General features: G+C 43.1%; 1 protein-coding gene across 2 annotated transcripts in view; it reads right to left on the reverse strand.

Annotated features, from left to right (window-relative positions):
* Positions 1-4,677: 4,677 nt before the first annotated feature.
* The window catches only part of siah1 (siah E3 ubiquitin protein ligase 1), a 21,960-nt gene continuing 5 nt past the window's right edge, over positions 4,678-26,632 (reverse strand). Inside the window, exons 1-6 of one of the 2 annotated variants that reach the window (XR_013933697.1) lie at positions 26,494-26,632; positions 14,243-14,299; positions 8,583-8,764; positions 7,659-7,955; positions 6,081-6,776; positions 4,678-5,668 (exon numbers count right to left, since the gene is read on the reverse strand). The exon at positions 26,494-26,632 is cut by the window's right edge and continues 5 nt beyond it. Coding sequence is in view for 1 of the 2 variants with exons in the window: in XM_080436857.1 (XP_080292983.1) it covers positions 6,405-6,776; positions 7,659-7,955; positions 8,583-8,764; positions 14,243-14,252 (861 nt within the window). In the remaining variant the exon portion in view is untranslated. Of the gene's footprint in view, positions 6,777-7,658; positions 7,956-8,582; positions 8,765-14,242; positions 14,300-26,493 lie in introns of both variants that reach the window. The other variant, XM_080436857.1, reaches the window with a different exon arrangement.

The raw sequence follows: 26,632 nt of genomic DNA on the forward strand, positions 1-26,632 counted from the left end.
ACTACAGGTAAACCATACCTGCCAACCTCAGACCGTCTGATAACAGGAGATTTTTTTCTAGGGGGGGGGGGGGTCATACTGACCAGTGACCACGCCCCCAAGCGGGGGGTCTGGGGTTCCCCCACAGGACATTTTTAACATAGTAGATGTAATTTCCAGTATTCTGGTGGATTTGGGGCGTTTGACACTTTTATCAGCCTTTACTTACATAGGATCCATTAAAAAGTTTAAAGTAGCAATAAAAGAGCCATATTTAATAATAACCACTAGCCTAATTACTTAAAAATGTCTATCTCTTTAAAATTGCATTGGACTGGAGTTTACATAAAGCAACAGTAAAAGAGTAACATTTCCCATTCTCTCAGAAAGAGAGTTTTTTTGGGGTGTGTGTGCCAGAATCAGAGAGAGAGAGAGAGAGAGAGAGAGAGAGAGAGAGAGAGAGAGAGGGAGAGAGGGAGACAGACCACTCACACCTTGCCCACTCACACCTTCCAACAAAAATAACAATTATCAAATACTGCCATTGTGATCTGCATATCAAATTAACATGAATGGCCATGGCAGCATATCAGTGAGGGGCCACACAAAAAGGGTGGAATCCCCCAAAACAGGATAAGAACTGGAGAAATGGACGAACAGGAGACGTCCAGGAGATGGGGTCAAATAACAGGATTCTCCTGGTGAGAACAGAAGGGTTGGCAGGTCTGATCTACACAGACAAGTTTGTTAAAGCAGAATTCAATGTTCTGCAATCCACCACAGCCAAATCTATCTGTGTGACTGTACAATTATTTTTTCTCTGTTGATTTGCTATACTGTTTTTGAAAGAGAATTCCAACTGTTAAAGCAGAAAGCAATAACGTTATGCAAGCGGCCACTCAACACATTGTGGACACTGGGCACCTCGATGTAAAAAAAATCCCCCAAATTGCCAATTTAACATTGACTCAATGTTTAGGCAGAGTGGGCCTCTTCCTTTATCCCAATTAGGGTTGCCAACTACCTGAAATAAGAACAAGAAAAATAATAATAAGGGACGCCCAGAAAAAGTCTCACTAAATATGTATCGTTTTTGCATATTTATAGCCTATTAACCACTTGGACTTTATTAGTCACCATGGTCAAATATTATGCCATGATCATGTAATTTAGAGACAGAGAGCATTCAAGATTACTATTTTTGTTGTTGTTGTTTGATCAAATGGGTTTCATAATGTTTTTGTTGATTGATAATTTGGTTGGGTTGGATTTTTCCCACAAGCACACGCAAATGTGCACACACACGCACTGAGTGAAATTAAGCAACAAGGTTGATTTGACCTTATTGACTCATGCTTGATTTTCAGTGTCACTTTCTTCAGTAAAGAGTAGACTTTGACTATAGAAGCAACATGGTCAAGTGTTGTAACTGGGTTGTGTCAATTGGTGTAACCAGATTATGATAATATACAGGAAAAAACTGTGGAATAATGAAATGTGTGATAAAACATAATCCTATTTATCCTATATTGCCGTGTATTATGCAACGCAAAGAGATTTTAAGACAGAACAATTGTCAGTATCCTGGTCAGTATCCTGGTGTCAGAATACATCATGTCAGCATCATGTCAGTCGTGTCAGCATCATGTCAGCGTCGTGTCAGCATCATCTCAGTGTCATGTTAGCATCATGTTAGCATCATGTCAATTGTCAACATCATGTCAGCATCATCTCAGTGTCATGTCAGCATCATGTTAACATCATGTCAACATCATGTCAGTATCATGTCAGCATCAACCCGAGGGTTGGGGGGGGGAGCAATGGTTAAGAAGGGCTAGGATTAAGGGGGACTGAGGGTTAAGAAGGGCCAGGGTTCATAACCCTTCTTTAAGCCCTCAGGCCCCTTCTGAACCCTTCACACCTCTTCTGATTCACTCTTCCCCATTCTATTCTGACCCAAAAGGGTTCAGGTGCCAGAGGGTTTCTGGAGGGGTTCCAAAGGGGTTAGAAACTGTCAGTAGCCTGGTGTTGTATACTTAATATTAATTTCTGTTTTTAGAATGTTGTGGATATCTTGTTATACCAATCTACAGTAGCCTATGTGTCATTTCTATGCTTAGGTGGTATGAAAGTGGATTTCCCATGAAGCATGGTGGGCTATTTTGACCTTGTATTTTCAGTAATTGTTGACCCCATGTTCTTGTTAGTCACATTTGGTAGATCACCCTTATTACTCAAAAATTCCTTTAGTCTTATAGACTGGAAGAATTTATGGAAGTCAATGTTTGGCTATCGCAGGAAATTATTGCAAAGCAAAATAGCAGAAGTTATATTGTTACAATCCTAACATGAGTTATTTTTTCCACCAATGAAGAGTGCTTGTGTCAATGACCTTTCCATTTGATTCATGGAATCCTGGTGTCAAAGGTACATGAAGACTTCGGTCTTTGGTGCGGTCTGATTCAGGTCTTCAAATCTACCACTAGCATGGACAATTCAAGATTGCCACTAAACGATTTGATTCGATTAGTTGACCGTGGCAACATTCTTAACTAGACACCAGGAGGTTTCTAAAAAGAACAGGTTACAAAAACAAGTCACACAGGTAACCTTTTCCCCCTGCTATAGACTATAATAATTTGTAATTAGGACTATTACTGTGTGTGTGTGTGTGTGTGTGTGTGTTAAGGTTTTATGATCACTATGTAGCCTATGTGAGTCAATGCAGCCCCACCCAGCCCAAGCTGAACCCCACTATTATCTGAGGAACTCTCTAAAAAGGCCCCCATTGACCACACACACACAAGTTTCAACCTGGTGAGACAAAGGAGGTAATATGTACTTAATTATCCAGGGGTGCTGGGGAGCCTATGGCAGTGTGGCAACACACCCACTACAGTGTAGGGTAGACGTCTTTCTCACTCTCTCTCTCTCTCTCTCTCACACACACACACACACACACAGTAAAGACTGACTGTTAACTGTAGGAAATATGGCCCCCACTATTCTGAACGATCTGCACCAAAAGGGGTGCCAATGACTATTCCTGTGTTCTACCCCATTTGCCTGATCTACCTATCTGACCCAGCAGGCTGCCCTATATCCCAAGACCTACTTAAAATGTTACACAACTTCTAAAACTAGGATCTGTTACAAGCACTTTGCTATAAAGTATTTACATTGGGACATTTTGGCTATACCATAGGTGGTTGGTTGTGTTGGAATTGTATATACTCTGGGTTCAGCTTTATGCTGGAATTGGAACCACCACCAATCCGCATACTGGGAACTAGCCCCATCTGTGACCTCCACCCTTCACTGGACTGAGTCACATGGCATTGCCATACATAATTGGGTGAGATTGTGAGGCAAAATGGTGCTTTGCCGAATTTAACACAGCAGTGCGTTCCTCATCTGCTGCTGATCAGGTATGAGCTTCTGTGTTAAATTTGGCACAGGCTGTCAAAGTACCTGATTTAAACTATTGTTTTTGCAGCAGAATATCACCTTACTACCTCGTCTTTACTATGACATCAGTAGTAACTTTGGACTACCTTTACATTTTTATTAGAACATTGTGAAATACAGTAGGTCAAAAATACACTTTTTCACCAAGCATCCCCAATTCTGGAAGGACAGGAATTCTGCTATGAGCTATAGCAAAGAGGGAGGTCAAAGATTAGGGCAACGTTGACCATGATTCCTCATTGTGCACAACATTGTAATGTGAAACAGATTTAATAACCTCTTTAAATGCAAATACATGATATACTATATCTGAAGTAAGAGGCATAAATTAGGTATGTGATCATAGGTCTCAAATTCTGGAGTAAAGTGAAGTTATTTAATCAAAACGGGCAAGCTACAGTATTCAGGAAGCTTGATAGAGGACCTGTATCCTTCAGTTAGGATTGGGATACAAGTACAACCAGTTCTTACAAAACTAAACATTTGGGGCCATAAACCAACTGCAGGACCCTCAACAGATGGTAACTCTGTAGAATATCATATCTGGGGAAAAAACAAAAACAAGACCAGGTACGCATCATGGCGTCCTTGTGGATCTGGGATGTCATGTGGACAGTCTGACGTCAGTCATACCAGTCAGCCCTATACAACCGCTATTGAAGTCCAGTATAACATTTAAGTTAAAATAAATAATTATATATTTTTTTATTTGGTGTGCTTTTTTTAACGTATAAACCAAATGTGAAAAAAACAAAATAAAAACATTGGTTAGTCATTTCCTTGGCCTAATAGCAGCATGCACAAGAAATCGGTCATCGGTACAGTAGTTTGTGAGATTAGTCCTGTACAGAGACAGACACACAGACGGACATACATACATGGAGAGAGAGAAAGAGGGACACACAGAGACAGATACACACACACACACACACACACACACACACACACACACACACACCTGGATGGCTCGTCTCATAAGTCTCAGCCAGACCATAAAAAAATAAAAAAATATATCAAGTATCAACTACACCAAATTTATAAATTAAACAAACAAGATATTAGTACTACAGTACTAGAACCTGGACCTTTAACCCCAGCTAGCAACATGGTGAAAAGGCTATAATAAAAAGTGCATTTTCAGACTTGGGCTTCCTACAGTAAATGTGTGTACTGGACTCTGTACCAACCAGCTTCTGACTGCGGCCTGAAAACAAAGCAATGGAGCATTGGCACCAGATATGAAAAAGATATTTATTTAATGACAATTAAAACAGAAAAATCACAAACATAAAAGAAAAACCCATAATAACGAAACAAAAGTGTAAAAATTTGTAAATTAGGGGGCCATCTCATATCCACATCTACCCTTACAGTACAAGAGTCTGTTTGAACCATAAGAATAATGATAATTATAATAATTCTATCGACAACAACAGTCAATCAACTAATAAAGAGCCACTGACACCAAAACTTTAGCCTGGTTTTAGCTTGGTTTGGACATGAGACTGTAGAGAAACCAGGGTAGGGGTCAATGTAATTTTTAAGGTTCTAGCTTCCGCTTACAGATGTAGACCACATATCCCTTGAAATCCATTGTGGAGAATCCTGGGTTCAGGGATACCTGTGGGTAATGGGGGCATGTGCCATCTAGATCTTAAGTCCTGGGGGCAGCTACCACTAACTGTAGATTCCAGTCCACATCATTGATAGCCATGGTTCAGGCTCAGGTAGACTTGAAGGGGTTTCATTTTAAAGGAGTTTTGGGGTCATTTTAACGTCTACTCATCCCCCCCCCCCCTCTTTTTTATTGGAAAAACTAAACAAAAAATGCCTCATGCATTACAAGGACAACAGTCACCAGAAGCAGCTATGTGTGTTACCGTTTTCAATGAGTCCAACATTGTTAACATGGAGTTTGAAGTTGAATTGGCTTATGTAGGAGGGGGGGGCGTATCTGATCAAATTCATGTACAATATCTGAATATTGAATCAAGCAACTTGAAAACCGTCTGGGGTGCACACAAAAGCCTGAGTAGAAATTAAAATGACCCTAGAAGTGTTTTTAAGTGAAATATCCCTTTAAATAGATCCCCCAGGACTGAAGTCCCATTTCTCTACGGCCCCAGATCCTATCCGAAGACACCCATCATCCTGGTCCTCAGCTCCAAGTGTCGGCATAAAGTGAAACATTCAGTCCAGGAGGACTGATGGGTAATGAGGTCTGTTGACACAAAGCAGAAGGGGCAAGAGTTGGGAAGGCAAGCTAGCTTACAGACTAGCTACATAGCAATTCTAGTTCAACAAGGTTGAACAAGGTCCAGCTGCTCACTGGGAACAGCATCTCTTAGCAAAGACTGATGAGCTGTAGTGTCTGAATGTACCAGTATGTATGATGGAGGACACAGCGAGCAAGGAAAGAGACAGAGACACGAAAGAGAGAGAGAGAGAGAGAGACAGACAGAGAGAGACAAGGTCAGTCAGGGGTCAGGGTTGGAGTGTTAAAGTTTGAGAGACAGCTTGGAGGAAAAAAAAGTCTGAGTAAGTGAGAGAGATGGGAGACAGAGAGAATGTTTTGCCTGCTATTTTTGCAAGTTTGACTAAACATCTGTTAAGTTTATCTGCATTTTTCTGACCAAAAGAGAGGTAGAGACTGCATGTGTGCATGTCTCTCATGAATGTGAGTCACCACCACAACGTCCATGCGTGTGTCCGTCCAACCATCCATCCAAATTTCCATCCATCCCTCCCACCCACGCACCCCCGTGGCTGCCCAAACAGACAGTCCTGCTACACCTCGAGTCAGTCTGTCTCGGGGGGGTGGTGGTGTGGCGGTGGTGGGCGGGGGCTGAGGGAGAGGAGGACGCGGGATGCACATCGATTATGACCCCTTAAAAAAATCCTCCTTAATTCGGCCATTGTGTTTTTTGACTCCCCCCGCTCCCTTCAGTCTTTAGTCCTTAACACATGGAGATGGTCACATTAATGCCCAGGTTGCCGTTCTCGGCGAACAGCTGTGCGATGGATGTGTCGAACACCAGGCAATCGCTGTTCATGATGGCTGTGGCGATGCCCTCGTGAATAGAACGTGGCGTGGCCTCCCAGGTGAGCCGGCGCCGGTGGCCGTTGAGCTCCAGCCGGTAGGCGAAGTTCTCGGCCTGTTTGCGCGTGCCGATGAGCTGCACGATGGCGAAGAACTGCTGGTGGCCATCGTACTTCTCCTGCTTCTCCAGCACCAGCATGAAATGGAAGCCAAAGCACGACTGCATCATCACCCAGTCCACCGCGCCTGGTAGGTTGATGTCTGTGGCCAGGAAGACGATGTCCTCGCCCTGAGGAACGGACAGACAAAGAAAGGCGAGAGAGAGCAAGATGAGAGAGTGAGAGAGACAGAGATAGAAAACACTTGTTAAATCTAATTGAGACAAAATATTAGTGTAATTTTAGTTGTTTGATACCATGAGATTCAAAACGGCAAAATCCATATTAAAACATTATTTTGTTTATTTTCTTTAATGTTCTTTTAAAAATTGTAACCCCTCGTGACGAGACCTGTTTGCGCCTCTAATGCAACGTGATACTTTTCTGCATTAAAGGAGTAGTTACTTATTTTCTATCAATTACACACCCCATGAAGCATTGAATTCATGGAGATTTTAGTTTTTGTTGCATTCCTTAGCCAATAATTGGAGACTCTTTGAGTCTCCTACCTGAGACTCCACCGGTCATCATTATTGGCTTAGGAATGCGACAAAAAAAAACAAATCACCATGAAATCAAGGCTTCATGGGGTGTGTAATTGATAGAAAATAATCACTTTTTTGGGTGAACTACTCCTTTTAACCTCATGTCAAGTACTGAAGCCACGGTAGACTCTGCTGGTGGCTAACGGCTAGGCTAACAGCAGCAACACACCTAAAAAAAAACAATACGGTTTGAATTTCATATTGAAGAACTTTTAGCTAAGCACAATGACATACAGGACAACAAACGTAGTGACACTGAGAGGTGCTCTGCGATCAGTTTCACCACATGGACCAGTGAACATGTGGAAGTATATTACGGAGAAGGCTCACATGACAAACAGCGATGTCTTCCCCATGTGCCATGTCTTCAATAACACTATTCATCAATGTGCCCAAACACCCTCCCTTTATACATGTGCTCTGAACATCTTTGGAAGGACGTTTAGGCTGGCAGAGCAGACGGCTAACCTGCAGTGTGGTGATAGACTTGTGCTGGTGCATCAAGTGGGGCATGACGGCGTCCAAGGAACCCTGCCACTTGCAGGATGCCCCGGGGCAGGGGCAGGAATACGGCCGGAACTCGCACAGCTCCTCGTGCTCCGCCTTGTCGGTGTGGGGCAGGGTGACCTCGCAGCCGGAATTTGCGTACTTGCAGGGGAAGAGGACGGAATTGGCCACCTTTTCCATGGCCAGGTTCCTGATGGAGCCCAGGGGGCCTCTGCATGTCGGGCAGCAGGTGAGCTTGGGCCGACAGTTGGAGCATACCTGGGGGGTTAACAGATAATACAGTTTTACTATTTCCATAACATTTATTTTCCAGTTCATGGTGCTGCAGGGATTTAACTAGACCAAGAATTGTTGACACACGCAGTTGAAATGAATCGGTATAGATTTCACTTTATTGATCCCTGGGGGGATATTCAATATGAGCTCGTCTTTGTAAAGGTGGTGGCAGCTCCTGTCGTGGGGGGGATCACCTCACCTATTCTGCGCTAAGGGAAACACTGATGGAGGTCCCATCAAGTGACATATGACCACAGAGGCATTCACTCCCCCATCTCACTGTAATCTCTGCTGGCACTCAGCAACTTTTTATTTATATACATATATTTATACATACACACACACACACACACACACACACACAAATTGGCAGAATTTCAAGCAACTGAACAGGCTTTTAGTTTTCTAACAAGAGTTTTAATAACATCCAACAAATTACACCCTCAAGCAACTGAAAAACTGATTTTCTTAATCTACAAATGATGGACCAGACCTTGGAAAGAAAGAAAAAAAAAATAGGAGACTGCGTCTTTGCAGTTAGGACACAGAAACAAACAACTCACAATTTTCATATGACTATAATTTTAACAGTTAACAGAATGTACGTACCAGATGTCCAGACTGGCACTGCAGGATGGGAGGCAAGACATAGTCAAAGCAGACAGGGCACTCAAACAGGCTAGCCAAGTCACTGTTGGAGGCCGTGGTGCCCGACAAGGTGGGCACGCGCTGGGAGGGGGGGCACTTGGAGGTTCCTGTGGGCAGCGCGGTGGCGGTCTGGCGACTCATTTCTGATCAAGGAAGGTGGAGAGGAGGGAGGGGCAAAGGTCATGGTGAGGTTAGATTTAGATGTACAAGATCACGCATCACATTCATGGGTTGTGAGCTTGATCAGCTAGTTTCACATATTTTGTATTTATTTTTTAATTCTTTCAACCTATAATGATATGCCCAAAATAGGGGTTTTGATTTTGTTCTTAAATTATCGATTATACAACATTCAGTGTACTTTGTCTGCTTTTGGGACAAAGTAAATGTCTGATGCCAGACAGAGGTGTTGAAAGATTGTCCTGATGACCTCAATTCAATGAGCGTATCAATGGATTAATCATAGATACAGACACACAGAAAGCAGGCTGTTAACAGGTGAGCAGATGTGGTAAACAGGTAACCAGCAACAAAAAACGTCACACAAAAAGAAAGACTTGTCAGTCTGGCTGGCTGGAAATTTCAGATCCACGGTAAACTGCAAACAAGATTGAGTAACAGCCCTTTGTTACAGGAACGTATTCTCTCAATAGCTGATAATTGCAGACACACAAGACCGTACCGTTTTGAAAAAGCAGCCATGAGTGTAGGGCTGCAAAAATAGCCGATCTACACGGTGAGGTTGTAGATCTGCCATTTTGAAAAGGTATTTGATTAAAATCTTTTTATGATTGAATAAATTAACTAGTGCAACTCAACTGTTGCACCCCTACACAACAGTCAAGAAAGTATAATCATCAAACAAACAAACAACCTCTCCGTCTCATACACACACACACACACACACACACACACACACACACGAGGCCTGCCACAGAGACAGGGTAAATTATTGGCACAGTAAGGTGAAAGAACTCGACACACATGCACACGTGTGCACACATACACACTTTAAATCCTCAGTCGATTTTCCAACTGAGTGTGCAAATCATGTCACGCACACATAAATGCTATGTATACAAACTGTATACTGTACATAGGCTATGCTTTAGTATGTATGAAACAGCTAGAAAGTAAAGTGAACTCAGATGTGGTGTGATGAGTACAGTGCACTCCTGTTTCCTATCGTGCTGTGTAGTTGCCACGGTAACAGGTCTGTGGCTAGACCTGAGAGACAGGGGAGAGAGGAGTGAAAGAGGGAGAGAGCAGAGCATGAGTAAGGGAATGGAGAAACAAGAAGAGAAATATGAGAGAGGAATGACTGAGGGCTAGGGGGAAAAAAAAGGTCTAAAAACGGCATGGGCTCCCTATGTTAAAGGCTTTCAGACAATTTGCTAAATGAATTAGCAGTTACCACGCTAACTGGTTTAATTACCGCTACATATAATGGCCTATATTTTAAAATGTAAATTGAAAACATTTCTTCAGTCTTACTGCAGTGCTACTGCTAACATGCTCATGCTACTGCTAGCATGAGCCTAGCTGTGATTGGCATAGCAGCATGAGCTGAGCTGTGATTGGCATAGTAGCGTAAGGTGAATTGTAATTGGTCTACTTTATTCGTGACAGATATTAGAATAAGAAAAATGTGTGGAGAGCGGTATGAATGAAGGGGGAAAAGAGGGAAGAGTTAGGCATAGGCAGAAGAGAGAGCTAAAACATTTAAGTGGCCAGTTGTCTAAAAGAGGTCAGAAAAGCAAGGAGAGAAGAGTGAAGTATAAGGAGAAGAGTGAAGTATAAGGAGGAGAGGAAAGTGAAGAGGAGAGGAGAAAAGGAGCTGCGACAGATGAAAATTAACAGTTGAGAAGGCAGAAGGCGGTGAGTGAAAAATGGAGTCGGTCCGGTCAGGTCTTTTTCTGGGCTGCGCAGAGCTTTGGGTGGGCAGCTGTGCGCACAAGGAAAGTGAGTGTGTGTGTGTGTGCACGCGCGTTAATGTCTCACTCTTCACCTCATCATCCTTATTAGAACATTACCCACAGAGCACAACCAGACCCGGAACATGAAAGTGAAAACAGCAGAGGATGGACAAGATAGCAGCCGCTTAGGGATGGGATGATATGAAAATTATGTCAGGATCATTGTGGCAAAAGTAATTTGCGATTAACGATATTGTGATAAATCTAAATATGCTTAAAAATTAAAATTCTACTTTTGTTAACGACCCAGCATCCCTATTCTGGGGGGAACGTTTATCAAAAATAGCTTATCTACACGTTGCATCTGCTATTTTTGGGCAAATCGATATGTGTAGAGTGAAATAAGAATACAAAATGCACAAGTATAGAGGGTTTAAGTGGTACTGATTTTGCAGCTCAACAAAAGCCAATTCATCGTAGGATGGATGCAGGAAAAATTCACGATATATTTAATTCGCCACGATACGATTATTGTGAGCATTTTTTTAATCACGATAAACGATAATGATGATTATCGTCGCATCCTTACAGCCGCTAACCAGATAGTTGGAAACGTGTGGCTGGTTAGATGGTCAACTAAGTTGGCCTTTAGGAAGTCTTAATGCTAATTTATACTTTGGTGAAAATGACAGATTTTTGGGACGTGACATGAAATCAAAATCGAACTACAGTAGCTACTGTGTTTTCCAAATGGGATAGGAAAACAGTGCCGTCTGTGCCAGTGCACGAATTCTGGTCATGTGTGCCCGCGGCCCACATGCTACAGGAGTTTTGGTGGTACATAGAGGGGTTTTCCTTAAGTTGCAGCTGCTGGAAATATGCAGCGTAAAGTTTACGTACTTGGATGTTATATAATCTAGCGATGTGAACCCATTGATCTCCATCTGCACACCGGTGTATCTGGCTTTAGGGATTTAGTGTTACCAATGACAAAATGGTGGCTAAAAGTTAAACTATGATTTTGTGCAATCACTGTTCCTGAGGGAAGCGTAAGGAGAGAGAACCGGGTAGGAAAGAAATCCCCCCTCCGCCTCGTAGTATTTAAACGACAGATCAAACTGCAACTCTAACTTAACTTTGCTTTCGTGTAAATTGTGCAATTATTATTGTTTTACGCTTTTTGTGCCATCATTCGAAAAGTATTCAAATCAAACATTTGTGGGTTTATAGCAAAACATTCACAGCCCCATGTAGTCGTGGAGGATGCAGGATTTCAGCCTTATTAAGTGAGCCGAAGTTTCAGCAACACAAACTAAAAAAAATTACTTCTCGGAGCACAGGTCTTCACCAGGCCAGGTAGTAGAAGTCAATCAGGATGAAATATGACAAATCGGACAGGTCCGTCTTGATGACATGACTATAGAGATAACGTGTACCGATTTGCATGATGCTTGGAAAAAATCTGTAGGAGTGATAGTAAAACATTTGTTTTGCAAAACATCTGCCTCCTGGTGGCGGTTTAACAGGTCAATGTGAAAAAGGTGGCATTTCTTCCTCGGCCTAGTGGGAATGTGTGTGCCCAGTTTTACGGCAATCGGGCGCTGCGTTCATGAGGCATTTTGTTCAAAACGAGCCACTACTGCAAACTTTGGAAGCAAATCTTAGCCAATCAGGATGGAATATGATACGTCTAGATCACATGACTATAGAGATAATGTAAACTGATTGGTGTGATGTTTGGACAAAATCTGCTCTGGCCTTGCCCTCCAGGGAGTGTCACGTCAATCGGGCCAACAGTGCCAGAGATTAGCTGTACACAGATGGACAGACACACACACACGGATGCACGGACAGGGGCGAAATAATTGTCTCGGCCACGCCTACGGCCTGGCGGAGACAATAAGTTACCTTCTTTTGCTCATGTTTTTTCATTCCTTCCACAAAGAGAGAAAAAACACCCACCATGATGTTCTTCATGCATTCCTTTAATTATGGATGGAATTACCATCCTAGACTGGTTCTCTAGAATTCACCCCCACGCTCCTCTGATCTTCCTACAACACACCTTAAACAAATTAAGCACTAAACTACAATCCATTCTAATCTTATGCAGAAATGTCTTTGGATAATTTGATACACACAGCTTATTCAGTTCATATAGGGGTTTAACACAGCTTATTCAGTTCATATAGGGGTTTATTTTTGCCACATTTAATATTCCTGATCGTACAACTGAATAAAGATTTGTACTCTGAATTTGTAAATAGAAAGAAAGAAGAAAGAAAAAACAATGCCACTGCTGCCTGCTACAGAGGTGGCCATTTTGCCAGGCTACTTACAGTTTGACCATTTATGGGGTATTTCAGTTTCAGCAATAAGCTCATGTGCCACTGCCAAATATGTTTTTATGTGGAGCAACATATTTTCTTGGATGAACTCATCCACTAAGTGCAGACATGCAGTCTATAAGCACATCTGCTTGGATAATGGTTCTTAATCTACAAAAACACTGTCCCAGGCCCGCCTGCCTACAAACAGTAAACACATCTGCTGAGATAGAAATGATGCCCACTGATAGCTTTTCTTGCACAGCAGTTAGAACAAGTGACACCAAATTAGCTAAGGATGCTCAGGTAGGCAAAGACCATGGTCACAGTCAGTTAGCTGCACGGCTAACGTAACTTGCCTAGCATATTAAACAGTTTCATATCGTAACCCAAGTTTGCTTTCAGGTCCATTATTTAAAAATGCTTGGTTTAAAAATGCTTTATGCACACAAGCAAACACACACTCACTCAATTATTAAGGGTTCATATCGTTGCTGACGGGTGGAAACCCATTATGTCCAAAACTGTTACTTTTCAGGATTCAAATAAAAAACATAGCAACAATAGCAGATCTACAAGCTCAAAACGTGTGCGATGCAACGATGTAGAATGACAAAGTGGGGGCATTCATTTACAAAAAGAAACACAAAAAGTTACAATATGGAGATAAGAGGTTTCTGCCCGACAGAACGATACGCTAAGAGAGACAGCGACTGACGGAGCAAAAGAAAACTGCGAGAAAGTAAGTGTGAGAGAAACCGTGGACACACTCAACTGTGTTCGCCATGGGTAGGGGAGAGATGATGATGAGACAGAAAAAGAAATGTAAAGACGGCAGTGTGGGGCTGGCACACAGCGCTCTATGTCAAGTGTGTTGGGGGGGGGGGATAAACGGGGCAGATGATGTCAGACAGAGAGAGAATAGAGAGAAACGGCAGTGGGCACACACATTCTGCTCTGTATTCAGGGAGTAGCAAATGCAGACAAGAGTGGATACAGCCTTCCCTGTGTTTAGGAAGGGGTGAACAGAGAACGAGAGACAGAGGAAAGAGGTGGCAGTGGTACTTCTGTGTAATTGGTGCCATGTTAGTGGAATGTATGCAGGAAGGCCCAAAATCTACACACAGCAAACTGGTACAGGCTTTAGCGCATATCCAACAGCAACTTGCACATACTGAGCAAAATTGTATGTTTGTTTGTGCGTGTGTACCTGTATGTGTAGGGGGTAGGCATAACGGGTGTGAGTGTGTAGGTAGAAACGGAGCGAGACAGAGAGAAGCCACACCAACAGTAGAGGGGAGGCTACATCACAACATGTTCTAACCATGTCCATCACAAAACATACTGAAAAACACTCCCACACACATACAGTACATACCTTCGTCCATAAGATTCACAAATTAGGCCTTCTTCTTCCTTTGAAATGTTGGGACCTCTGAAAATGAGAGAGGGAGAGAGAGGCACAAGGTAAACGAACAGGAGTTTCACAAACTATTCTGAGCTGCAGCAGTCAGCATGGGAACGTGTTACCATGGAAACACCCAGACACAGCAGAGGTACGGTCAAATGCCTGTGAATCACTGAAGACAAACAACAATGAGGGCCATATGTTTCATGTTTTTGGAACTTGGGCTTGAGGAATCATAGAATCAGGGCTCAAGACCATAGTACTAGTTTGCCAAGTTTTTGGGGGGGGAACTACAAAAATATCAGCTGACCATGCAGCTCAAGCTCACAGTCTAACAGGAAAGATAACATTAACCAACTTGAAAGGCACATATCCACCAGGCTGGGTTGCCAAGCCAGGACTGTGCAAGTCATAGGTTGCAGTCGTCAGGACCCGAGGAAGCATTTACACAACATACGGTGCAACTTTTCACATTTGTTGAAGAATGGAAGGATGTTCTGTTCATGATGAGAAATAGGCTCCTCTCACTAAATGTGTATAGCCAATCGGATATGCCACCTTTTGGAAACCCAGGAGTAGTTATGCACAGAGCTTATAACAGGCAAACAATATGGAAAATCAAAACCCTGTTTGATGCTCATAGTCACATATATTTGTACCCAATATGGTGAGAAAAAAATAAAAACAAATCATGTTTCTGAAAACAAATTTGTAACATTTGTGTCCAAGTGAAAGCACCTTTGGCTCTGCATTATTAGAGGCCGCTTAAAAGGGCATGAAACCTCAAGAGTACATGCTCTGAGGAAGTCCTGTCCATCTAGAGTAATTCCATTGACAGAAAAATATGCATGATCATCATGATGCATCGAACTCACTCAGACCACTTTTTACCCCGATGGATCATTACACTGCTGATGCAAAATACATTAGACCACACTTACCAGAACACAAACACATCGATTCCCACCATGCAGCACACACACACACACACACACACACTTCCCAGCACTGTCTGTATTTAAAGATTTCATAAAGCAGGAAGTGGCCATCCATGTTAAACTCAGCACCTCTGATACGCTGACATGAGGCCTACTGCAGTCTAGACCCAGTATGTTGTGTGTACATCAACCGTTTCTGTGGCTTGCCAACAGTTCTTGGTCCTTTACATGCAACCATGAATCAGGATATTAGAGGGAAAAAAATGCATCCCTAGTGTGGAGATAACTATGTGTAAAACAACTAAACTAAAAGTACAATAAACAAAAAACTGGAAAACAAAGTGCTGGAGCTTGTGTGACAGCGTCCTTGGCCATCAAAACTTCTGGACCAAAAATCTATGTTTATTCGAATTTTTGACAGGGAATCAGGGATGATGTTGTTGCAGGGTTAAGCTGCGAACATGGCCAATTGTGCTTGTATAGACAATCAGCCAAACCGCAACGCAGTACATTCAAACCTCTAGGCTCTGCGATGGTGGGCACTGGGCAGATACTTTATCCCTGCGCCCTCAAGATGGACACATGACTTGAGAAGAAAAAAGAGCTGGAGGGAGAGATAAAATTTACATAATTTGGAGACAGTACGGGATGTCAAGATTTCATTGACGACTGGCCAAGCAGAGAGAGAGAATTAAAGAAAAGGGGAGGAGACGAAAGAGAAAAGGGAGATATGGGTAAAAGATGGACAAAAAGCGCTCGGTGGTGCAATGGCAAAGTACCTGCCCAACACTGAATCCATCGTGGAGCATCCAGCTTGCAAAGCGTCTATACGAACACAATTGGCCGTGTTCAGGGGAGGGAAGACGGGAGGAGGGTGATATTTGTCACTGCACCACGTACTTCCACAGGCTGGGACGGCAGCAGGGAGTGTTTGGGAGGGAGGAGTCGCTACGTACTCCACGTGGGGGCTCCTCACTGGCAGGTAAGCCAGTAGGGTACAGCAGTGACAACACACAGTAGTCTGTGGAGAGTAACTAATTGGCTAACAACTAAATTGTGTAGAAAAAGGGGTCAAAAATATTGGCTACTCAAAATTAAAGAAGACGGCAGAACGTGAGGTGGTGAACATTTTGAGAAACATTGAGGTGAGCAGGTTGAAAGAGTGTGGGTAATAAGAGGAGAGAATGCACAAAAGAGATAACTAAACAAGAGAGTGATTGGCATGAAACAAAAGCCTGGCTTAAAAAAAAAAACATGCCATTCTTTGTTCTCATCTCTCACCCCACTCCTCTGTACACACACTCATACAAAAAACACTCACAGCGTACACTAGGGCTGTGACCTGTGAGAGTGTCTTATTAGGGTCCGTACAGTCAGTGGGGTTTCCGAACAAACTTTTGAAGCTTTCTTTTATTGATTGATCTATTGGGAGGGGGTGGGGGGGTGACGTCGAGTCATTAACTGACGCTTCTCTATCTTCAAATATAGCCTGTCCCTGTCCTTAGCTAGCCATGCTAAGCTACCAACTAGTGTTACTTGTCTGTGCTAAATCCCCCTTGATAGTGTGACGTTCAGTTCATTTACATTCAGTTGTTCCACCTCTGTACTCTTTGACTGAATCTGCCAACAGCTCCTTATATCCAACACTGCTGCTGTGTCTTTAACCCATTAAGACCTGAGGCGATTCTTTAAAATGTTTTCTAAATCCCTACAGTTTAAAAAAAAAAAAAAAACAAGATTTTTCAAAAATAGCAGATCTACAAGCTCATAGTGCGGCACTCGGTGCCGCACTATGAGCTTGTATATCTGCTATTTTTGAATAGCCAAAGAAATCTAAAGTGACACAGATGCGTTCCAGGTCTTAATGGGTTAAGTATATCGGCTCTGATGCAGATGTCAATGTTATTTAATGATGGGAAATATTGACATCACATCAACTCATCGCCATTTCTGAGGTGACCACACTGTCGACTACTAATGTGGTTAGGCTAACCCTCTAGATAGTATGACATTTTGTTTGTTGATAGTTATTCTTCTCATGGTTATTCCACCTCCTTCAACTGAATCTGCCAACAACTCCAGGATATTTATCCTAAACGTCATAGGCCTACTATTTAGGAGGGATTAGCTGATCAAGCACTTAGCCTCTAGACATAGCCTGCTAACAACATTAAACTCAGACAGAAGAAAAGTGTTAAAATGTTAAAATCATGCATACTTCATTTTCCAAATCATTTTGGGAAAGAATTGCCAATTTAACATTGAGGTGCCCACTCGTCTTGTATCCTAACAAACACACCCCACTCTACACAGATAACACTTCTGCTCAAAGCCCCTCCTCTCTTAGACTCATGCCCAGTGCTTGCCCAAACATACATTCTCGTACACTTTCCAAAACAGATATAGATGACAGATAATCAGATAATACTAATACACATGTAAAAGACGACACTGTCATGTGCACTTGCACCGTGATTCATCATGCCTGCAGCATACAGAGCCTAGAGACAGGAATTTACAACACTTTACAGCATCTTGGCTGCAGCTGCAAGAACAAGCCTGTGTGTGTGTGTGTGTGTGTGTGTGTGTGTGTGTGTGTGTGTGTGTGTGAACATTAAGTGATGAGATAGGAGTAAAGCCTTAAATACTTTAGAATCAGTCATTTTCAGCAGAAGACACTGTTGTGTGACAAAGTATAAGAGAGACTACAGAGACTGACCAAATGTGAGCATATGCATCTGAGTGAGGGTCAATTCTAGGTCTCGTCCACTCATCTTTAGTCCTCTGCACTTTTAGGGCAGTGAAAGGTGCTACCTCTCATGTGATAAAAATGGTGATGTCCGCTGGAATACATTTAGATAATTATGTTGTTCATTAGCAGGGTAAAATAGGTGTTGAATGCGTCCTTTCTTAAGCAGACGTGGGACACAGCATTCAACATCACTAATAAGGACTTCCAGGGCTGAGCTATGCTAGCCAGTTTAGCATTCCCTTGGACCACAGACATAGGGGTAGAAAAAGCACACAAGCTGTCGTCGCTGTATATTCCTGTAGCCCTTTCCATGGCAACCAAATATTGTTTCTGCTACTGCCCATAAGAACACGTAAACAGGGGGTTGGCTTTCCTTTTCTCCCCCAAAAGCAGTCCCTACTGAGACACTCAGGATCACAGGAAAAACAGGAGCTAGTGGCGAGCGATATGACGCTGATAAAAAACGTGAACGATTCCGTCTCCGCGATCTGCGGTTACAGAGAGATCGTATAGATTGTGATACAGCGAGTGCACATTCAATGAGTTGCAGTTCTATACCTTACTGTATACTTCTGTAGTACGACGGTGTCGTTTGCCAAAAAGAACAGATCTTCAAACCAACAACGCGTTGCGACCGAACGTATTGCTTGCAACGTCTTTTTGCACATGCATCCAAAGGTCCCTCCCTCTTCTAGCTGCGCACTGCTCTTGGCAGTGCGCAGTAGCAATAATGGACAGATGGACACATGTAGGAGTTGTTCCCTAAATAATTTGGTCTTATGGAACTGGCTTGGATATTCCAAAAACGACACGGTGCAAACAAAGGTTATTTGCATGTATGCAACGACAATGTTGGAACGTCACTCAACATTACTGTTTAACCAAACACGAGTCAAAACAGCAAGGGGTCCTAGACTCCCTGCATAAAGACTGCAACAGAACAGCTGTAGCACACACTGCTTTTGGATATTCCAAAACCGACATGGTCTAAACAAACTTTATTTGCAACGGCAAAGTTCAAACATAGGATGGCAACACGACAACTGTCTCAAAGAATGCACGCCCACTAAACATTATATGCAGAGTCAAACAGCGAGGGGATCCCCGCTAGACAGCCCAAACAAACAACTTTAGCAACGGCATTTGAGACAAGATGTAGATGGAAAGATGTACAGTAGATGCGTTTATATTCTGTGGTCAAGTATGATACCCTTAAAAACTGTTGAAAATGAAAGCTTCATAAAACTGCTAGTGGTTCATTGGCCGTAGAGTCACCCATTCACAAACATTTTAACACGGTCATTCCACAGCTGTACATCAAAAGTCACAACATGATGCAACAGCAGGTTAAAAGTGTCAGTCGTTTTGCTACGTGATTTATTTATCTTGCTATGTGATCTACATGATTTAATTGTCTTGCTACGTGATCCATCCATCTATCCTATCTCTCCATCTTTCTCTGAACATAATGCAAAAGATTCATAATGCATTTTGTTCCATTTGTACACTCTCAGAGTTATGCCTGTAAGGGTCCATTTGGAAACCCCTCAAGGAACCCTGACGGTCCCTGGACACCACTTTGAGAACAAGTGTATCATAATACATCATACATCATATATTAGTCATCATATATACTGTATATTATTAATACTCATAATAAAATAATCATCTTAAAAAACATGAAAAAGAATCGTGATAAGATTGTGGATCGTGATTCTGCCTGGATTATTTTTTTATAAATGTTTTCCGTATCGCCCACCCCTAGGTCCAGCACAAAGGGGTTTGTGTACAAACAAGGGCAAATGAAGAACCATTAACAGTCGAAAACACCACTTTAGTTTAAATTGATAGAAAACCAAAATATCATAGTTATCCAGGAATGCTGTGCATGGAAATCCTAATAGCCCCCCTAGCCTCAGTGGCAGTCAGCAAACCGGTGTGATGACCAGTCATCTAGGTAGCCAGTCAGCCAAAAATCCAGACAATGTAACAGTGAACAACAAGCGATAAGTTGCTTGGTCAGCAGTTAAAGAGTAGTCAGTAGGATATTTCCTGCTACTGTAAAAACCTTCAAGTAGTCTATAAGCAGTTGGCCAAAGCTGCCACTCCTTGATTGAGCCACAATCAGCCAGTAGGGGGCCGCTGGGAATTTCACCGATTTTTCTGTTCTGTTTTTCTGGCAAGTCCTACTTAAAATGTTCTGGACAGTTTGAGCTCCCAGTACAAGGTTTGCAGAGAAAGGCAGAGGCCCGTTTGAGCTCCCAGTACAAGGCTTGCAGAGAAAGGGAGAGCATCTTCAACTGCAGATTAAAAAGCTGCTTCTCTACTGCTGGTGTTGCATGATACATCCTTGTTGAACACAACTCATGTTACACGAGACTCAAAAAAGAAAAGAAAAAAACCTGACTGCTCCTCTCTCGTATTCTCACTGGTAGAAGGGAGGAGCAGGAGAAGTGAACAGAGAGGGAGGAGAGAGTGGCTTAGGAAATGTCTCTCTCTCCTATTCTCACTGGTAGAAGGGAGGAGCAGGAGAAGGGAGCAGAGAGGGAGGAGAGAGTGGCTTAGGAAATGTCTGTAGCTTACGGGTGGGGAAGGGAAGGGGAAATCCCGGACTGACAGAGTCTGGGACTTAGATATAATTGTATTTTTGCTCCATTCCATCCTGCCGTTCACTATTTTTTTTCGTGCAGTTTGGTGGAAGTTGTTCCTAGTTCCTACCGTCTGTGTGTGTGTGTGTGAGAGAGAACTGAGCAGGAGTCCTAACAGAGCTTGCTCAGAGCCCGCAGTCCCCCCCCCCCCGTCTGACACAGTTTCTTTCTCTCTGTCCCCATCACACTTCCACTCCACCTCCAAACACATTTTTCTGTCTCCCTCACACAATCTGTTTCATGTCACTCCTACACAGCCTTTGGCTTGGTCTATCCTGCTACGTTGCTGTGTCAGCCTTTCATTTGCAGTGTTCCTCATACAGTCTTTCTTGTGCGTTGTTTCCCTCTGCCCTGGGGCCTACGCGTTCTCTCAGTCTCAGCTATTCTCAGGTTTCAGCCTTGTCTGGCTGCAGGCTGAACCACTAGCTGCCCTTGCTGACACACAAACTGCCCTCCTTCACTCTGGTGATATTTTCTTTTCCTCTCCTCTTTTTGCCATCATCTCCCTCTCTCTGGGACAAGTCTACCACTTCTCTCTTTCCTGACTCCTCCCTCCTTTCCCTAAACTGCTCAGAGTCTCAGAGCAACATTTATACTCCAGCCTTCCTGTGACTTTCACTGCTTTCCTGCATTTCTCCCCACTTTCCACTCCTCTCCCTGCCATATTTTGTTCCTGCACACATAGGCTTGTGCTGGTATGTCTTAAGTTTGATATCAAATATCAACATTAGGCAAAACATGTTTTGATATGACTCGATATTCAAACCAGTGATGTAACACCCCATATATGTGCAATTTAGGTTTCTTTGTGTGACTAATGTCATGGCAGATGCCTGAATAGTGTTTGTGCTACGTTTGGTGCAGATCGGAGCAACAGTGCGCCTATGGCCCCCTGACAGGACCCCTTGGGGCCACACATGGTCCTTGCTGTGACTATTCTCATGGCAGACCCAGCAACAGTGCCCCATGGAGAGAAAGTAATGTACACCTTTAAAATTGGTATAAGTTTAATCAGTGTAATAGAACACATGTTCTGTAGAATAATGAGCAATCAAAGCATGGATTACGCCAGACCAGACCAAGACTAAACATCAGAAAAATATACCACTATGGCACTATCAAAATGATGTTTTCAGGTCTTTGCAGTATTAGACAGCATACTGTTTTTTTTCCTTCTTAGTTTTCACTGTTGCTACACTTACATTTTAAAATATAAAATAAGTGTGTGAAGTGAACCCATAGCCATATTGTATAGTGTATCGCTATTGAGATATTTGGCAAATATAGAGGTATGAACTTCTGTCCATTTTGTGCAGTCCCAGCGTGCACAGGCACATGCACCCCCATCCAGTAGCAGGAGGGGAGTGCCCCCCTACAGTAGCACCTAGACTACGGTTTCTTTCTGCAGGAACCCTGCAAAAGTCGGCGCAAATCTTTAAAGTTGATTGGTTCATCTTCCCTCACGTCACATAACTGGAAGTAGCAGGCACCGTGGAATTAGTATACCAAGAATGCATGAAAATAATTATAACAATTGAAGGCACCAGACAGTGGGGATAGTATTAGAAAAAGGGGGGGGGGAGATCTGGGATACAAACTACACTTAGACCGTGTGTGTGTGTGAGTGACGAGCGAGCGAGCGACTGACTGAGACAGAGACAGAGACAGAGAGAGAGAGAGAGAGAGAGAGAGAGCAACAGAAGGCACGCACAGGCCATCTATTTCAGGAGCACCGTGGCTTGATGCTCTGCTGTATGATGTTTTCTACACTGCATCTTTTCACATTATGGGTAGACGGTACAATCATGCACACAGACACAGTATGGCCATTAGGCAGTGGGCAAGATCCATACCAACAAATATAAGCAATGGGCAAGCAGATAGAAAAACTCTAAAGATACACACAGAGAAAGAAGCTATAAAATAGCACTGGTGACTCTGGGTAATGTCCCATGTGTATTATTAAAGGGGCAGGGCAGTAGCAGCAGCAACAATGAGCCATCTGGAGTCAGCAGCAGTTCATCAGCAAGCTAATGGAGAGAACCACACACTTCATCACAGCAATGGGTGTACAAAGGAGAGATGGGGTGATAGGGGGCATGCTGGAAAGGGGAACAGGACAGGGTTGGGAGGGCGGTGGAAAAGGGATGTCTTAACTTGGAGGGAAGATGTAGCTACATTTCAATCGGCAATGTCGCTCCTCCTGTCATTTCCACGAATACAAGAACACTCGCCCCCAAAACATGCTCGCCCCGGGTAAAATCCGGCGACCTCGGAAAAGTCGCCACCAGGTATTTCTAAACGTAACCTCAGTAAAACTATGCCTAAACCTAACCTTATTTTTGTCTCTTTCTGACTACAAGAACTAAGTGAACCGTGCGGTGCCATGTAACGTATTTCAAGGGTTCTGGATTGGTTTCCATAGTACGCTACAGCTCGGTTCAGATAAGGTTCTTAGAACCTAATATGAGCGCTGCTTGGGAGGTGAGCCTAACACTGAGTTCTGGGAACGCAGAACTCAGAAATGATACTTTCTATCTATACTCAAACTCACAACATGTCATGTTGCGATACGTTGTGAGCTTGTAGATCTGCTATTTTTGCGTTTTCTTAATGACATGATACCTCCCACTTCAGGGGTGGTTCTGTTACTACAGCCAATACCGTGCACTGGTCTGAGCAAACCTTGGTTCCAGCAATGCAATGATACTCGCCTCCAAGTGCTGTCAAAAGGCTCCTTCAATATAGTAATGAAAATTTTAGCATCAAGAGGAATGGTTTGTTCACATGGCAAAACTATACAGACCACACACACACACACACACACACTTTACGGGTCCAAATGGTGGTCCCGAACTGTAAATGGACAGAAATTAATTCCGAGATCAGATTGGTTCCAACATGTTTTGGACCTGAACATGGACCTGAACCTGTACGGGTCTCGGGCATTGACGGGTATATTCGGTTTGGGTAGACCCATGAAGACCTCCAACACACATACACACACACCAAGTGTGTGTGTGTTGGGAATCGTTTGGGACCTTTCGGTACCCAACCCTAGTGCCATGTGCTTACAACACACTAGTTTAAGCACGCTTAGACATGTGCTTATACCACCACACACAGCTGACAAGTATCATGTTTTAAATTGTCTGGGACACAGTTGCTGCAGGGAGAGAGGTATAGAGGTTCACACACCCACCCACAGAGGGTAGGGACTCCCTTCAACACATCTAGAATTACTTCACTGTTTCACAGCCAATGAGTCACTCTCTGTCAGACAGTCACACAGTTTGCACACTTGGGGATGCACAAACACATGTATACAATCATTACCCTTACATAGAAAGTGCTCCTGCAGGCTGGAAGACACAGCTGCTGAGCTCTATACACTGGATAGATGCAGCTAAACTTAGCCAGGGCAGTGACAAAAGAGCAGTCTGCTGACTTGTCTGTGTCACTTTTAAATGCAACTATTGCACACGTGCTTGTTCACCTGTACAAAACTGAATCAATTGAGAACTTCAGTCTACCAGGGACTCTCTGAAACCCCTGTCACACATCTGCGTCAGACAAGGCGACTTCCCCGTTCACTTCCATTATATGGGGAAAAAGGGGCAGAACGACCCGTTGCGTGTTGTAGGCGTTGAAGCGCTGAAACTTGGCGGCCTTTTCGTTTGTGGTTTTCTTTCAGTGAGCAAACATGGCAACACAAGAAAAACTAACTACACACAGAAAAACCAGCACTCCTGCCGGCACTGCATACAACCCCACAAGATTAACATGGGAATTGGGAAATGGATGCATCTGACACATCGGCTTGCATTTTCAGATGCGTTGACTACGACGCATCGTAGTCTGAAACAGATGTATGACCAAGGCTTAACCGATGATTCAAAGTCAGGATACATTGCTTTGATACCACGTTAATACAAATTCCATACACCAACACAGCCCTAGTCTGGGACAACTCTAAAAGGGCAGATATCATACAGTGTGTCACCAACATACACCAGGTCAGAGGTCATTACAGCAATAGTCAATGTGAGACCATTATAACAGCTACCAACACATACAAATCACTTTCTATTCTATGTGTAGACATGTAATTGAAAATGGCATGTAGATATTATAAGCTCCCTTTGGAGATTTGCCAACCCGTTTTGCCCTCTTCTGTTAAACCCGGGTCAAAATTTCCCTCCCTTTTTTTTTTACAGCATGGTTCTATGAGCCATGCTAGCCTTCTATAGAGTGTGGTGTGTGTGTGTGTGTGTGTGTGTGTGTGTGTGTGTGTGTGTGTGTGTGTGTGTGTGTGTGTGTGTGTCTAACCCCTGGAACAATCAGGGCTAAATCAGAGCCTCTCTGTCTGTCTGCACAATTTTGTCTATGTTTCTGCACATTGTCTGAAAGCTTATGTATGCGAAATGTAAACATCCGTAAGGTGCAATATACACTTCTGAAAATGTTGCAACATTTATACCTGTGACATCCCCAAAATAGAGATGCTAATGCGAAGTTGAAAGTAGTTAACATTACAAACACACCCACATTCTCCCACATGGCGCTCTTATCTTTCACACAGCATTGACAATGAAGCCTACCACAAACTGAAACAGTAACATTAAAACTGCCTATCACGAAACAAATAAACATCTCTCTCCTTCATTCTATATTCCTTGACTACCCCAACTTACCTCCATCTAAAATATAACTGCATACTTGTGTTAAACTAGTCAGGTAAAAGGCTAACCTCTAGATATCAGCCTAGAACATGTTACTCACTCCTATGTGCCTATGCTCTTTGGTCTATTCCAGTGAATGGTCACTTGTATCTCCCATAGCCAGACACCAGTCAGATATTTGCCTTAACCTCTCATGCCAATCTAATATACAGCTCTGTGGAGTAAATCTAAATGTATACTATGTGAGACAATCGTCTGGGTGATTTTATGAGAAGTGTTAAATAAGTGGTAGTACAACAATGTCATGAAGCTACATCACATCATGAAAGATATACGAATACAAAGAGACAAGCTACCTTAAAGTTATAAGTGTATCTAACAGTGTTATTACAGAAAGGGGCTTTCATTAACAAGTTGGTGCTCAAAACGACTTCGGTATACCTTCGTTATGAGAATAACGCCCCTTCAGGCAATGGGTGTGATTACAAATAAAGAAAACCAAATGATTTGGAGCATTGGACCCACATCTAAAGCTGACATTGAGTCGTTCTTTCCTTTTGAGACAGGTCACAGACAGACTCTCTCAGTCACACACTGCAGCACAGCTATCGTCAGCAACCACTAACGTTAGTGTAACCAAACATCATCTGTCTGTCATCACCAAGTTGGCCTCATAGCCCACCTTGCAATGCAATAATATCCATGTAATGGGTTTTGTGTTGACCTGAACTAACCTGCTCCAAAAGCAAAATGGCCTGGTCTGACAGGACAGACAACGGCTAAGCTTACCTAACGTTCTACAGACAGCGAGGCCTTGCCCTGCCGTATAACACTTAACACACAGGACAGCTCGTAGGGTACCGCGCTAGCCTGCTAGCATAGCGAGCCTAATAACAAGCTCGGCTACGAGGGTAATCCTTTTGCTGCACAATTCCTACGCCAGCTAACATACAGAGTTGCTAACTTAAGACTCTAGCCATCCATGTTGCACCACATACAAGCCTAATCCATGATTGACTTGAAATAGAAGACGCCAAACTAGCAAAACTAGCTAAAGCCGATATTAGCACCGCGCTAATGAAGCTAGCCAACATTAGCTAGGTTTGCTAACACTGGCTAAAGCTGTTCTGTTGTTTTCCCGAACACGCACACACTGTACTCAAAAAGCGCTGCGTTCACTCTCCCAGCCAAAGCGTCTTACCTTGGATAAAATATCCGTCAATCTGTTACAGCGGTTTGTGTTGTGCAAAGTTCTTCTTAAATGGGTGTTCTTTATCGTCTTTCATGCATTAGCTCGATGTATCCACATTAGCGATGCACTTGGAAACGAGACGAGACGC

This window comes from Gymnoscopelus braueri (genome assembly GCF_963280865.1).
Source record: "Gymnoscopelus braueri genome assembly, chromosome: 9".
Lineage (NCBI taxonomy): Eukaryota > Metazoa > Chordata > Actinopteri > Myctophiformes > Myctophidae > Gymnoscopelus > Gymnoscopelus braueri.